This window comes from Neltuma alba, unplaced genomic scaffold (genome assembly GCF_004799145.2).
Source record: "Neltuma alba isolate B1F8T4 unplaced genomic scaffold, ASM479914v2 tig00010127_pilon, whole genome shotgun sequence".
NCBI classification, from domain to species: domain Eukaryota; kingdom Viridiplantae; phylum Streptophyta; class Magnoliopsida; order Fabales; family Fabaceae; genus Neltuma; species Neltuma alba.
The window spans coordinates 112-14,204 of NW_021635078.1; the positions used below are offsets into that span (position 1 = coordinate 112).

General features: G+C 31.0%; 2 protein-coding genes and 1 non-coding gene across 3 annotated transcripts; 2 read left to right on the top strand and 1 right to left on the bottom strand.

Moving 5' to 3' along the window:
* The first annotated feature begins 1,472 nt into the window (after positions 1–1,472).
* TRNAL-CAG (transfer RNA leucine (anticodon CAG)) lies at positions 1,473–1,553 on the top strand. The gene has a single exon. It is a non-coding gene; the product is annotated as a tRNA-Leu (tRNA).
* A 1,241-nt stretch (positions 1,554–2,794) lies between these two features.
* On the bottom strand, positions 2,795–5,984 carry LOC114754282 (uncharacterized). Its single transcript, XM_028943068.1, has 4 exons — positions 5,700–5,984; positions 4,394–4,848; positions 3,504–3,597; positions 2,795–3,011 (listed from the first exon to the last, which is right to left on the bottom strand). Exons 1-4 carry the CDS (start codon positions 5,982–5,984, stop codon positions 2,811–2,813), a joined length of 1,035 nt encoding a protein of 344 aa, XP_028798901.1. The 3' UTR covers positions 2,795–2,810.
* A 2,440-nt stretch (positions 5,985–8,424) lies between these two features.
* On the top strand, positions 8,425–12,515 carry LOC114754280 (pentatricopeptide repeat-containing protein At2g17033-like). The gene is made up of 3 exons (XM_028943067.1): positions 8,425–8,429; positions 9,480–9,606; positions 11,424–12,515. Exons 1-3 carry the CDS (start codon positions 8,425–8,427, stop codon positions 12,513–12,515), a joined length of 1,224 nt encoding a protein of 407 aa, XP_028798900.1.
* Positions 12,516–14,093: the final 1,578 nt, after the last annotated feature.

Here is a 14,093-nt window from a genome sequence, read left to right on the forward strand (position 1 = left end):
TTGTAAAAAAGATATTTAAAAGATGAAAAATTCTTGAAAATAATTATGGGTATAAAATTTAGGAGAAATTTCTAATTAAATTCAAAAGAGACCTCATTCCTTTAGATATTCTTGAATGTTACTTTTGACGTTTTTAATATAAACTTATTTAAGTAATTTGATTAAATTAAAAAGATTAGGTAAATTAGTTAGTTATAACAAATATGACATCATTTTTTAAAAACTATAATCATCTTTCTTGATGTTTTTTCCCCTCTCCTACCTGATTGTAGTTGAGAATATAGATAGTTTAGAAAAAAAAATTGATAAAAATAAAAATAAATCCTGCATTTAGGATAAAATTAACTTAATAATTAAATTCTGCATTGAGGAATGAAGGAGTATTAAAATCCCTGCTTCCTTTGGCTCATGTAGTTTCTACAAGATCACTTGCTTGTCAACCCCCCTTAATCCTTCATTATGTGATCTTCCTAATTCTAATAGTCGGCGGGTTTTCAAATTAGGTTTCCTTCATGAAAAAAACCAAGTATCAAACCTTAATCACTTATGTAATGTAAGAAACAAAAGCTACATCCACTTATCAACCCCCCCCCCCCAAAAAAAGATACTTCCACTTAATTTAAACCACGAGAAATTCTTGCCATTTACATTTTTAATAGTCATTTCTGTGTTTCGCAACAACAGTTGTTATAATATATTTATATGACTTCCTAAATTAATATATTATAGGGATAATGTACTTAAATATTTCAAAGATATCTACAAATGAGTACTTAGCATCTGAATTTTTTTTCTTTTTTATATACCTTGAAAGTTTTATTTCGTAACAAGTATAACATAGTGTTATCTGCCGTTAAATTCAACTGTTAAATTATGTGATTTGATTTAGGACATATAAAAGGAAAAAAAATTCAGATGTTGGATGTTCTTTGGTGAATACTTTCGAAGTATTTAAGCCCCACATCCCTATGTTATAATAAGTTAAAAGTTTTATATGTCTATGCTGCATTTTTTTTCTAATTTAGTCTCTTTTTATACTCACACACGCTACTTATATCTTTCTTTCTCTGCAATGTTTCTATCTATCCTTCAAATATTCTCATATCGGTTTCAAATATTTATACATATAAAAATAAAGTAACAGTAATTATCACATTATGTTACACATTTAACAATTACTCCTCCTGTTCTAAATATAAGATTCATTTTATAGTGTAATTTATACTATAAAATAGGTCTTATATTTAGGACAGAAGGATTTTTTTTCCCCCCAAAGCATGCATCAAATAAGAATTCCCCTAAAACTGCAAAGGTCATTCCTATTTAGTATATTCAATAAAAATTAAGTTAATTAAAACCAGAATAAATATCTCCAAGAAAAGGTTGGATCCACCGTGAAACATTTAGCGGGAGAGAAAAGAAGACAGAAGGAATAGTAAGATATAAAAACACGCGAGACCCGCAATCAGCAAGTCAAGATGGCCGAGTTGGTCTAAGGCGCCAGTTTCAGGTACTGGTCCGAAAGGGCATGGGTTCGAATCCCATTCTTGACAAATTCTTTTCCTCATTTGTTGCCTTGCTTTTTGACTTATCGTTTTTTATTTGGCCTTTTTGGTGTGTGGCCATTCGCTTTAGTTATTATATTTATCATATGCGGAAGGAAAAAAACATGGGACTCAGGTATTACAAAGGTTAAGTAGTTCAATAATCACTTAAACAAAGCCTGAGTGTAATAAAATCCTTGCTTGCTTGCTTGCTTGCATGTGCTGGTACGTGGAGCATCTGAAAAGAAAGGAATAGTTGGATTTTAGCATGGGATTTAGAGTATTCACTATTAGCATTTAAAAGTCTTTTTTCTCTACATAAGAGTGTTAAAAAAGGAGCAACATCATCCTAACCGTTAAAAATATTAATAATCAATATTACTTATTTAACAATAAATCATAAATGTTGGCTTTTGAACGGTTAAAATGACATTCCTCTTTTTTTTTTTTCTTTTTTTCTTTTTTTAAAACATCGTTTTACCACCTAAAGTCTAAGACGATGTTAAAATTAAAATAAACTTTTGAATATAAGCAACTTGTTTGTAAATTCTTTCAAAACAAAAATGACCCTCAACCTTTTTAATAATGATGAAAGTTATCTCTATGGATTATGGCAACAATGGGACTGCTACATTTCTGGTCAGCAAATGGCACTTTGAAGCTACCTGTTCTTTTAGTTAGAACAATCCCATCATCAAACACACATGTATTGTTTGGTAATGGGAAAAAGTGTTTTTATTTTTTTAAAAGCATTACCCACTTCTTTCTGAAAAAATATACTTTGTCCCGTATCAAACAGGGCTTTATTTGTCTGAATCATACTAAACTTTGATTCCCAAAGGCCAAAAATAACAATAAAAAGAACCAACAAATTGACTGAATGACACAGCCCAAAATTTTTTGTTTTTCAACCCATTGCCAAATCATTTACAAAATAATATCTGACAGTGCTTTCCTAGCTTTTTTTTATTAATCCGAAAGAAAGGAAAATATAACAAAGAAGACAATACCAATAAAAGAAAAAAGAGAAAGTAATTAAAAAAATATGATACTGTAGTAGTTTACTACACATAGAAATTCGAAGAATACATAAAACTATTTATTTTTCTCAATTTCTCGAACAAGATTCAAGAATAAGATTTTTAAACGTAATCACAAAGAAAAAAACAATTTTGCTATGCTGATAATCGGCATCTCCTTGTGGATGATCTAGAAACACTGTTTTTTCTTACGGTCATGCGCCAGTAATATAATACATTATGGATTTTAACAGATTGATCCAAATTTGAGACATGTGAATCCTCTGCAACTGCAAGTGTGTGTTCCAGAGATATTTGTAGTGGTAGAGATCCTCTCTATTGTTGTTCGCCTCAAATTTCTCTTCTGTTTTTCCGCTTTTTGCTTCAGCAAGCATAGTTTCTTCTGGGTTTTGGCCGCAACTTCAAGGTGTTTCGTCTCTAACTTGTTCTGCAAAAGCACACGACAATTTGTTCAGCCAAAACAACAAAAGGGATATCAATTCTGTTTTTATCCCCTTAAACAAGATAATTGGAGATTAGTTGCAAAGTAGAATTATTAGTTTAGAAAGAGAGACTCATACAGACCTCTAATTTTGCTAAAGTTGTATGAACTAGCATTCTATTTTTTAAATGTACAGACACTTTTTCTGACAATAAAAAAATTATACGGAATGATACTACTAAAAGTTGGCTTCTTGTTGTTGAGATACTACTAAAAGTTCTTGTTTAAAGATTTATTAAGTAGCTTTTTTTATTTACATTATTTTAGTACATTTAGAAAAGGAATTGAGTCTAGAGGGATGAAAAAGTGGTTCATCAAAGAGGAAGGCGTTTTCCCACCTGTGAACAAAACGATCTTTAGTCATATGGTTCATTTTATTGGCAAAAAAAGAAAAACAAAAATCATATGAACCATCTTAATATACATCATAAAACGTACCTGAAATTTTTGCTGAAGTTTCTTCATCTTTTCTACAGCTATCCTGGTTTGCTCCAATTCCCAATCATCTATAGCAGCTTCCTTCCTTCTCATCCTACCAAAACGTTTACATGATTATCATTTCATTGCTAGTTCCTCTGTCAATTCACAAACGCACACACCCACAACTTCCACTAAGATTTGATTACCTTTCTGCTTTCATTTTTTCCCATAAAATTTTAGGTTACTAGAAACTGATGCCTAGTTATAAAATTAGCACATAGACATTTTAGTATAAAAAACCCTTCTTGAACATTGAACTAAAATGAAAACACTAAAATGGTCCTCATGATTTCCCATAGTTTCTTATGTCTGCATGTCTGCATTTTCCTTCAAACCCAATGCTAGTCCATGGAGATTGTTAAATTCAAGCAAATAAACAGCCTCTTTTGTCAGATTTAGGTGTACATGTTCTAATTCTATAATTATGTGATGGTTCAAAAGGTTACAATGTGAATAATTCCTGTGATTCTCAAGTGCATAATAACGGCAACCAGGATCTCTTATAGTAAATGCATGTGTTTGGAGTGAAAAGGAAGGAAGAAAAAGAAAAATGGGTAAGCTTCAACTCTTATAGGATCAACAAGTGTAAAGGTGAGACCCATCCTTTCACTTTCTTTTTCTTCACTTCAGTTTATTACAGCCCTAGAAGATCTAAGTTCATATATTCGTTTATTGTACATGCTATCATGCCCATATGAGTATGCAAGAAATCAATATTAAACATAAAACATAAAATTTATAGCAACCAGATCATAAACAGCGCAGTTCATTTTTCATACTCCATATAACCTAATTATCAGTAAACTAATGCAGTTTTCTTTATTTCTTTTAACCCCCTCAATTCATACCTTTCCAACAGTTCAAGATGTCTGGCTCTCTTCCGCGAATCCCTTTCAGCTTCCAGCTTCTGCATTTCTATTTCATTCAAGTAGGTGTTATAAGGTTTGGGCCTGCCCAACAACTTTCTTTGTCCTTGATCTCTTTCAGATTTGCGATGTCCATGTATGCTGTTTATGCAGGCAAGACGACTGTGGCTTTCATAAGCAGTACTCTCTTTAACTGAAGGCAGTGTGTTGCTGTAAAGTTCATGATCAAGAAATTTTTTGCACATGGATGAGATACTCAATTTCACTTCTGGGCTTCTTTCATTTTGATCCAAACTATCACCACTATCCTCTGATGAGTGATATCTGGTCATAAAGTTAGTAGGTTTGCAAAATCTGTTTGCGTGCTCTAACCACTCTTCTATTTCACAGTAGCATGAGGAGCAGTGGTTGCTCTCAATGCAGGATTTTCCAAGGTTCTGAGATTTCAATAGTCAAACAGTGTTGATTTCCTCATTATGCAATAAATGTACAAGATAATATGGAACAGGCATCGTGGTAAATCAACAAATTTCATCTTTGGATCTATTAGACATTGAATATATGATATCCACATGCATTATTAGGTCCAACATTCAAGTGAAATCTATTATTACTCAAGCGATCATACACGCAGTATATTCATTTTCAAAATGAACATTTTTTGAGAGCAAATTGAGTTATCAGCTTCCACGTATTCCATAGTAATCCCAGGAAAGAACCATGATCTTGCTGGATATTAAAACGGGGAATTCAGGTTTGGTAACCAAAACCAGCGATTGCATTTGCTTGAGAGGGCCCCTAATTCGCTATCAACTTTGGTCGGTAAGGAAAAAAGCTTAACTTAGAATTGCTGATAACTTTAAAAGAGTTGTAAATAAAAAGTTTTCAAAAATAAAATATCATATCAGTTCAAGCAGAGTGCATTAGTTAGTTAACTTATCATGATATACATTTGTTCTTAAATGGAATCGAGAGACATTCGTTTAGGCAAGATTCTTGCTGCTCCAGGGTCAAGAAACACGAACAAAGCACTAAACATTATACTTCTAACAAAATCCACTTATAAAACCAAGAACAGGTAATAAAATACCAAAAAGGCAACGAATTTAGAGAACCAAAAAAGATCCATCTCCATGGCATCGTAGAAACGCACAAGCAGATCTAACTAATCAGAGTAAATAAACTATGAAAAGACACCGAAAAGGGAAAGTAATCATTAGCTGAAACGACAGAAATTGATTCAACGTCTGGAGCATGTCTTTTCTTGGGTTAGGAGTAATCATTGTACCTGGTTTCTTGGGGAGGGAAATTGGGAGGCAATGTCGGAGTAGAACGTGTCTGAGTCCGAAGATGAAAGTTGAAACGGGTGGATGCAAATCGGCGAGGGAGATTCAGGAAGAAGGGGCACGAGTTGTCCGGCATAGCCATCTTGATGCAGAATTCTTCTGGTGAAGGGCCTTGATGAAGAACGAAAAGGTAAAGGGGATTCGGATAGGTTGAGAACCCTATGGTTGTTGAAGTTGTGAGGAGCGAAATCTTGAAGGTGAGCTTTCTGGTGTTTGGTTTCTTGCATTTCAATCCGTGGCTCTGAGCATTCTCCTCTGCTCGCGAGCACTCTGTAAGTCTGTATCTTAACGGGAGCAGCAAGGCGCACAGAGAGGCTGGTAAATAGGAGAAGAGTATTTCATAAGTATTTCAAGGATTTGAATTTAAATAATTCTAATCAGGATTCTAGAGTTTTGTGTATTGAATCTATAGAAAAACTTTTTGGTAAAGTTTTTAAATCTATTTCTTTTTGAATTCACTCTAAAAAATCTCGAGAGATATGTTTTTATTTTATTAAAAACACATATTTACCCATTAAAATTTGTTATTTTCTTAATTTAATCAACAAGAATATTCATATATTTTTTAAGGAAAAATGAAAAAAAAATTGAAAATTGTCAATTTAAAGGAAGAAACAAAAAAATTAAAATTTAAGAAAAATAATAAAATATATTTTTTTTTAAAAGAAAAAATTTCCACCCTCTGCCAGAAGCTCGCCACCCTCAGAGGCTACTGGGCTGTGATTTATTCGCTTTATAATGCCAAAAAAAAAAAGTTAATTCCTTTACTTTGGGTTAACATGAAGTAACATGTAAGTTAATTAAAATAACAATTTATCTAAAAATAATAAGTTTTAATTGAAAATTTACAGGTTAAACCGTGATATTAACCAAGTGTTTTTCTTGTTACATGAGAGGAAATAACATGTGAATTAATTAAAAATTATAAGAATTTATATAGAAATTATAAATTTGATTGGAAAATAATAAGTCTAAACTTAAAATTAACAATGTGTTTTTTTTCTGATACATAATATATGAAAAATGACAGTGTCATTTTTTGCAATCAAGACTTATCATATCCAAATAAATTGTTGTCATTTTTAATTGATTCACATGTTATTTTACGTTAAATCAGAATAAAAGAATTGACTTATATTTCTTTTTATACTATAAATTTAACAAATTATTGGTAGCCCAATAATCACCTAATCTTTTGTTGGCCCAAATGACTATAATCAAATCTCACCCTACCACTTCCTAAATAAATTTTCATGACAAAAACAAATTCGGCCACATTTTCTTTTTCTCCAAAGCCTTCAAATCCTCTTTGCACACATTACATCGATAAAAATTACTGTCTAGATCATTCTTTTCTTTCTCTTTCTTTTTCCCTTGTGTTATAAGGAGAATGGACAATATTATTTTTTTAATTAACTAGCTCTTATATTAAAAAAAAATTAACTAGCTCTTGTATTAAAAACTAAAGTAGTATTACAATGTTAAAAAAGACAACATTTTCAAAAATATTTTTTTTGCTTTTCATGGAACCATGATTTAAGGTCAAACCACATTGTTAGAGCCAAACTATAGTTTTATAAAAATGTGGGGTGTTTAGTAATTTTTTAGGTGAAACTATGATTTGGGTTCCAAAAATAATTTTGACAGGTTTGTCAAAACATGGGGTCTTGTTTATTTCAGCTAGTTTGGCCTAGACTTGGTCTCTGTTTGGAGTTTTTCTTCTCAAGATTGTCACAGAACTTGTGTGTCTCTATATGCATAATTGTAGATTGCCAATATGATTAATATATATTTAAAAATATTTTGAAACATTAAATATTTTAAGATTAATAATATCTTTAGATTTTAACTTTGACCTTGTTTTAATTTTGATTCTGAAATTTGATTTTGATCTGGCTAAATATTTCTGGCTTGATAATAGTGGCTTTGGTATTTAAAACTTTCAAAATCATTTGTTTAAATTTCAAACTAAAATAAAAATGAAGTCAAATTTTAAAAATTGAGGATAATATTAACCAACATTTTTATTTGGAAATTGCTGCTCTTTGGTGGTCTTATGTCACAATTTTTATCTAGCCTTATTTCATGTACATATTAAAGAAGTGCAAAGTTGCAGCGTCATGTTTTTTCTAATTATATCCAGCATACTAATTTTATTTAAAGTTATTTGACCAGAAAATTTTTATTTAGAGTTAATATAATCTTTGGTCTTTCAGCTTGTCCTTATTTTGGTTTTAGTCCCTTAAATTTCAAATCATAGGTTTTGGTCCCTCAAAAAGCAAAATAGTCTAAGTTTTTATTGGATTATAAGGATTAATTTTTAAATAAAAAAAACTTGAGAGATCAAAACTTATGATTTGAAATTTGAGGAACCAAAACAAAAATTAAGATAAAATTAAATGATCAAAATTTGTATTAACCCTTTTTATTTATGATGTATCCATTATCCTAATTCTCTTTTGATTCTAAATGTAAACCTTACAAAAATGGATCTTATATTAAAATCGAATGAGTTTTTTTTTAATGTTTCTAGTATCTTAGTTTTATTTATAATGCATAATCGCTTTAAATCATAAATAAAAATAGAATGTTGGGTGCAATTGAACCGGATGTATCATGAATAAAATTAAAATGCTAAATACTGGTGAGAAATAATATTAGAGTGCTATGCGGTATGCAATGACTTACCCATTAAAAATGATAATTGGATTAATACTATTATTATTTCTGCATAGAAAGTATGTAAGTGATTTTAAAAATAATTTTATAATATATAAAATAGGTGTGAGAAGAGTTTTGTTTTCACTAACATAAAATAACATGCCCATTAAAAATGATTAAAAAACTGGATTAATACTATTATCCTTTGGAGAAATTACAATAACATCCCATCCTAAAGAATTAAATAAAAAAAATCTCTTAAAATTATCAAATTATTATCAAGTTCATTGTAATAATTTTTATTTATTTAATTATCTAATTGCTCTTGTTTTTTTAAGTATGTATTAACAACTAGAAAAGTAGTTGTTAATAACTTAAAATATAACGATTAACAAATCACTGTAGATATTAATAACACATTTTTCTCAGTATATCACAAAAGTATAATGTATGAGTTGTCAATATCTACCTTCATACTCCTTCCGGTTCAAAATATAAACTAAACTTTATCCATTACATTTATTAAGAAACTAATTAAAATTAATTTAAAATTTTTACCAAAAGAAATCAATTTAACACAATAAATGTGTAAGGTATATATTTGTTTTTCCTAATATACCCTTATTAATGAAGAGAATAAGTAAAAGATGTAATAAATGAATTAAAGAGTGAGAGAATATATGGGAATGAAATTAAAAAAAATCTTATTAAATGCTTGGACAAAGTGAATGTTATCTTATAAAAAAAAAATGACCATTTTAAAAAAGTTTAGCTTATATTTTGAACCAGAAGGAGTAGTTGTTAATTATTACATCTTAAATTATTAACAACTACATTTTTAATTGTCAATTCATATTTAAAAAAAAAGATAAGGATAATTTAATAATTAAATAAATGAAATTTTTTTGATTTTAGAATAATTTAATAATTTTAAAAGAGTTTTTATATTTAATTCTGCCTTGTTACAATTTTCTTTTATTACCGAACACCGGTTTTAGGGGTTTAAGTAATCCAACGGTCCACAATTAATCTTCTGTCCTCTACGATACATAAGATAGCAGACAAGATAGAGCGAAAGAAGCCGGGGACAGAGCTGGAGCTGGTAAAGAGGAAGCGAGGTTGGGAGAAGAAAGCGAAATACAGGCAGAACGGAGAACTGAACATTCTACTCCGGAGAAACCCGAACCGGTAATAGCTTCAGATCTTCTCCTTTCCCCTTCAATTCCATGAATCCTGTCTCTCAATTCATTGTTATTGCTAACTCCGATTAAAATTGAGGCCAAAAACTTTGTCGGATTAAACTTCAATTTGTAGAGTGAGCCCTTTGGTAGTGCTTATCAACAATGGCTTCGTAGCTTGTTGGGCGATTTGGTTCTTGTGTGTTCAGTGGGCTGCATTTGGTCATTGCCCCTGTTTTTTCCCTGTTCTTTCTTAGTTTCTGCTGTTGTTTGTTATTCTCTTCTGCTGCTGCTTTCCTCCCTTTACTTCAGTGCAACATTGATATCACAGAAAAACAAGAAAAAACTTCTCTTCGTTGCAACGTTGTTATTCTCTGCTTCTGATTTCTTCCATATATTGCGTCTCAAGTTTATCTTTCTTCGTAATGATTTTGAGGGAAAAAGCGTGTGATGATGCGTTGATGGTGGTTTTTTCTTTTTTTGGGGGGGGGGTTAGTGAAGGAATGGGCTATGGACTTGAAGGGTTATATATATGGTTAACAGATTTAGGTGAATAGTCAAAGAAAAGCAAATTAATTTTTTGAAATATTTTTATTAAATCAAAGCTAGGCAATAATAATTGACCTTAAAGGAAATCAAAATAATTAAAGTTAATTTTATTAATAACTGAAAGAAAATTTTGTTGCTGAGTATATGCAGTTTAACTCAGTCGTACTATTGTTAATATTACACGACATTGTAAGGCTCATGTTCCTTTAGTAATGGTACAGCTAAAAAAGTTTTTGACAAAAATGTATCATCCTAACATGTTTAATCTGTCAAAATCACTCTTAATGTAAAACCATCCAAACAAAAGTTCAAATCTACCCATATTCTATTTTGCAAATGCTAATCTAAACACACTATTAATTGGTTGTGATGTGCTGTTTGAGTTTTAAATTGCGTCATATCATCACTTTCTTCATGTTGTCCCTCGGCCTAATTTCTGCAATGGGATTGGGGGGAGTTAATTTAATAGGAGAGTAAAGCTTGATCATTGTTATATGCATATATAAATACATATACATATGTGCTTCTTTGCGTGTAAGCAGTGATTGAGGCAAACTGCATGCGAGAGGGTTGGAACTATTTGAGTTACTGAGAGTTCGTTAGTAAGTGTCTTTTTATTCGCTTTATAGATACAATGTATGCTTTCTGTTATTCTCCAATTCACTCGCTCCTCGACAATATATGCCTTTGTCATATGGCCATGAACGTAGAAATGTTGATTGATACTTGCTATCTAATTGCAGCAATGCCAATTCCTGAAATAGCTGATAAGGTTCTTTGAATCGTTGATGAGATTTCATACATAATATGTTCTTTCCTTTTTTTTTTCTTTTTTTTTTTAAATTGTCCTTTGTGAATAAACTATGGGAATTTTATATCTTGACTCTCCCACTAACCCATTTTTTCCATGAAGGTCTGTGGAAGAATGACGTGATTTTATAATATCTAACGTCAAAGATGATGATGAGTAGTGTCCAACTGTGGTGGAACCAAGGACCAAGCTTGGAGTTATGGTAGAATGTGCGCTAACAAAACAAGGTCAGCATTTTCTAAAGAAGGTGGTGACATCTGGAGACCCATCGACCACAAACAATTTGATTAGGAGATTCGTACAAAATTCACCTAAATCAGTGTCTCTCAGCACTCTTTGCCATCTCCTCTCTCCTTCTACAGTACAAACCCTTCTCTCCTCAGTTGCCTTCCCGGTTAGTACTTTACTCTTTATCTCTCTCCTTGAATTGATTGTTAGAGTCTCTAATGTTTTTGCAAATTTTGCAGCTTTATGCAAGAATTGCTGAAGCACCTTGGTACAGTTGGAACTCTAAGATTGTAGCTGAGCTTGCTGCTTTGCTGGATAAGCAGGAACAATATTCAGCCTGGGAAACTCTAATTTCGGAAGCCACTTCCAAATTAGAGTCTGGCTCTCGAGATCTGGCTCTTTTCTATTGTAAATTGTTGGAGTGTCACTCCAAGCAAAGTTCAGAAAGAGGGTTTGAGATTGCTTATTTGTACCTAAGCCAGCTTCTTCATAGTTCATCATCCTCTATTTACATAAAACGTCGTGTTTATGAATATATGGTCAGTGGTTTATGTTCAATGGATAGGCCTTGTGAGGCCGAGAATTTGGTTGAGAATATGAGAATCAAAGCACTTGAACCTTCAGCGTTTGAATTTAAGTCTATCATGTATGGTTATGGAAGATTGGGATTATTCCAAGACTTGGAGAGACTTTTGGTTCAAATGGAAAAAGAAGGGTTTGTCATTGATACAGTTTGTTCAAACATGGTTCTTTCAGCGTACGGAATGCACGGTGAGCTAACGAAGATGGTTTCATGGCTTCAAAGGATGAGGAATGCATCGATTCCGTTCTCAAAAAGGACGTATAATTCTGTTTTGAATTCATGTCCTGTTCTCATGAGAAAATTGGTGGACCTGAATGGCTTCCCATTGTCAATTGAAGAGTTGAATGCTATTCTGGAAGGAGATGAAGCTATGGTGGTTGGAGAGCTAATCAGGTCAACCGAGATTCTAGAAGAGGTCATGGTTTGGGACTCTAAGCAGGCAAAGCTGGATTTACATGGACTGCATTTGGGTTCATCCTATCTAATTATGTTACTTTGGTTGCAAGAATTGCGACGAAGGCTGAACGATTCAAGTCACGCGATTCCTGCGGAAGTTGTTGTTGTGTGTGGTTCAGGGAAGCATAGCAATCTCAGGGGACAATCTCCTGTGAAAATGTTGGTGAAAGATATGATGGTGAAGATGAGAAGTCCTCTGAGAATTGATGATAGGAAGAACAATGGTTGTTTTGTTGCCAAAGGTAAAGCTATGAGAGATTGGTTGTGTTTGGGATTTGAATTAAACAAATAGAATATGCAAGATCATAATGGGGCCATCGTTGCCTGACCGTTGGTTAACCATGCTCGCTCCTACATGCATACTCTCAAATTTGATTCTTTCTTTGGCTTTTGCACGTGCCAGAGAGGGGGATTATCTCAGATTTATTCCCAGAGATTAATAAGTTAAAAGAAAAAAAAATACCTGTAATATACGTAATTCATTCTTTTGGTCGTTATCTCTATCTTAAATCAAATTTATTTCGTTTTTATTTTGTAATTTAATATCTTGATACTAATTTTATGAAATAATCAAACAAAAAATTAAGATGAGGTCTAAAAAAAATGATTATCAAAAAGTTTTAATAACAAATTAAATTGTCATTTTGTACTAAACTTGTCATTGTATGTTGTTCTCTTGTTATTGAGAATAATTTTTATAACTATATTCCATTCTTAAACTAACTCTGCCTATATAATATTGTTGGTCTTAAGCTGGAAAAGAAATTTTTTAATAAATTTTTTAAATTTTGAACTTAACTCCTACTCCTCATTTTTAATATTTTGTACTAAACAAGAGTTAGTTTGTATTTGTAGTTTTTTCTCTAGATTGTCGTAGAACTTGTGTCTCTATATGTATAATTGTATATTGCCAATTAATGACTTTTCGATGGTCTGAAATTTAATTTATTTTGATCTGTTTGAACATTTTGACTTGATAATAGTGTCTTTGGTCCTTAAAATTTTAAAATCATTTGTTTCAAATTCAAATAAAATCAACATAAAGTCAAATTTTAAAAATTAAAGATAATATAACCAACATTTTTATTTGGAAACTGCTGCTCTTTGGTGGTCGTATGTCACAAATTTTTATCGAGTCTTATTTCACGTATATATTAATATTAAAGAAGTGTGAATCTCCAGTGTCATGTTCTTTTTAATTATATATAGTGCGCTAATTTTATTTATGATGTATCTGTTATTCTAATCCCCCCAACTCTTATATTTAAAATCAGAAAGTATTATTTTTTATACTACTTCTAGTATGTTAATTTTATTTATAATACATCATAAATAAAATTAGAATGTTGAGTGTAATTGGACTGGAATACTGGATACATCATAAATAAGATTAGAATGCTAAATAGTATTGAGAAATAACATTAGGATGTTTTACAATAACTACCCATTAAAATGATTAAAAAAATTGGATTAATGCTATTATTATTTTTCTGTATAGAAGTAAGTGTGTATTTGATTTTGAAAGTAGTTTTTGATATACTCCTCCGATTCTAGATATAAGAACCTTATATACACTAATATAAAAGTCTTACATTAAGACTGGAAGAGTATAAAATACGTGTAAAAAAATTTTGTTTTGATTTACGTAAGATACGATACCCATTAAAAACAATACAAAAATTGGGTTATTACAAGTATGTATGTGATTTAAAAAATAATTTTATATATAATATATGAAATCAGTGTGAGAAGAGTTATGTTTGATTATATGAAAATAAATACTCTTTTTGCTCTTAATATAGGATCTAATTGTTGAGTTGATTTTAGTGTTAAATATAATACTTATTTTTCATATTTATCAATTTTCTTA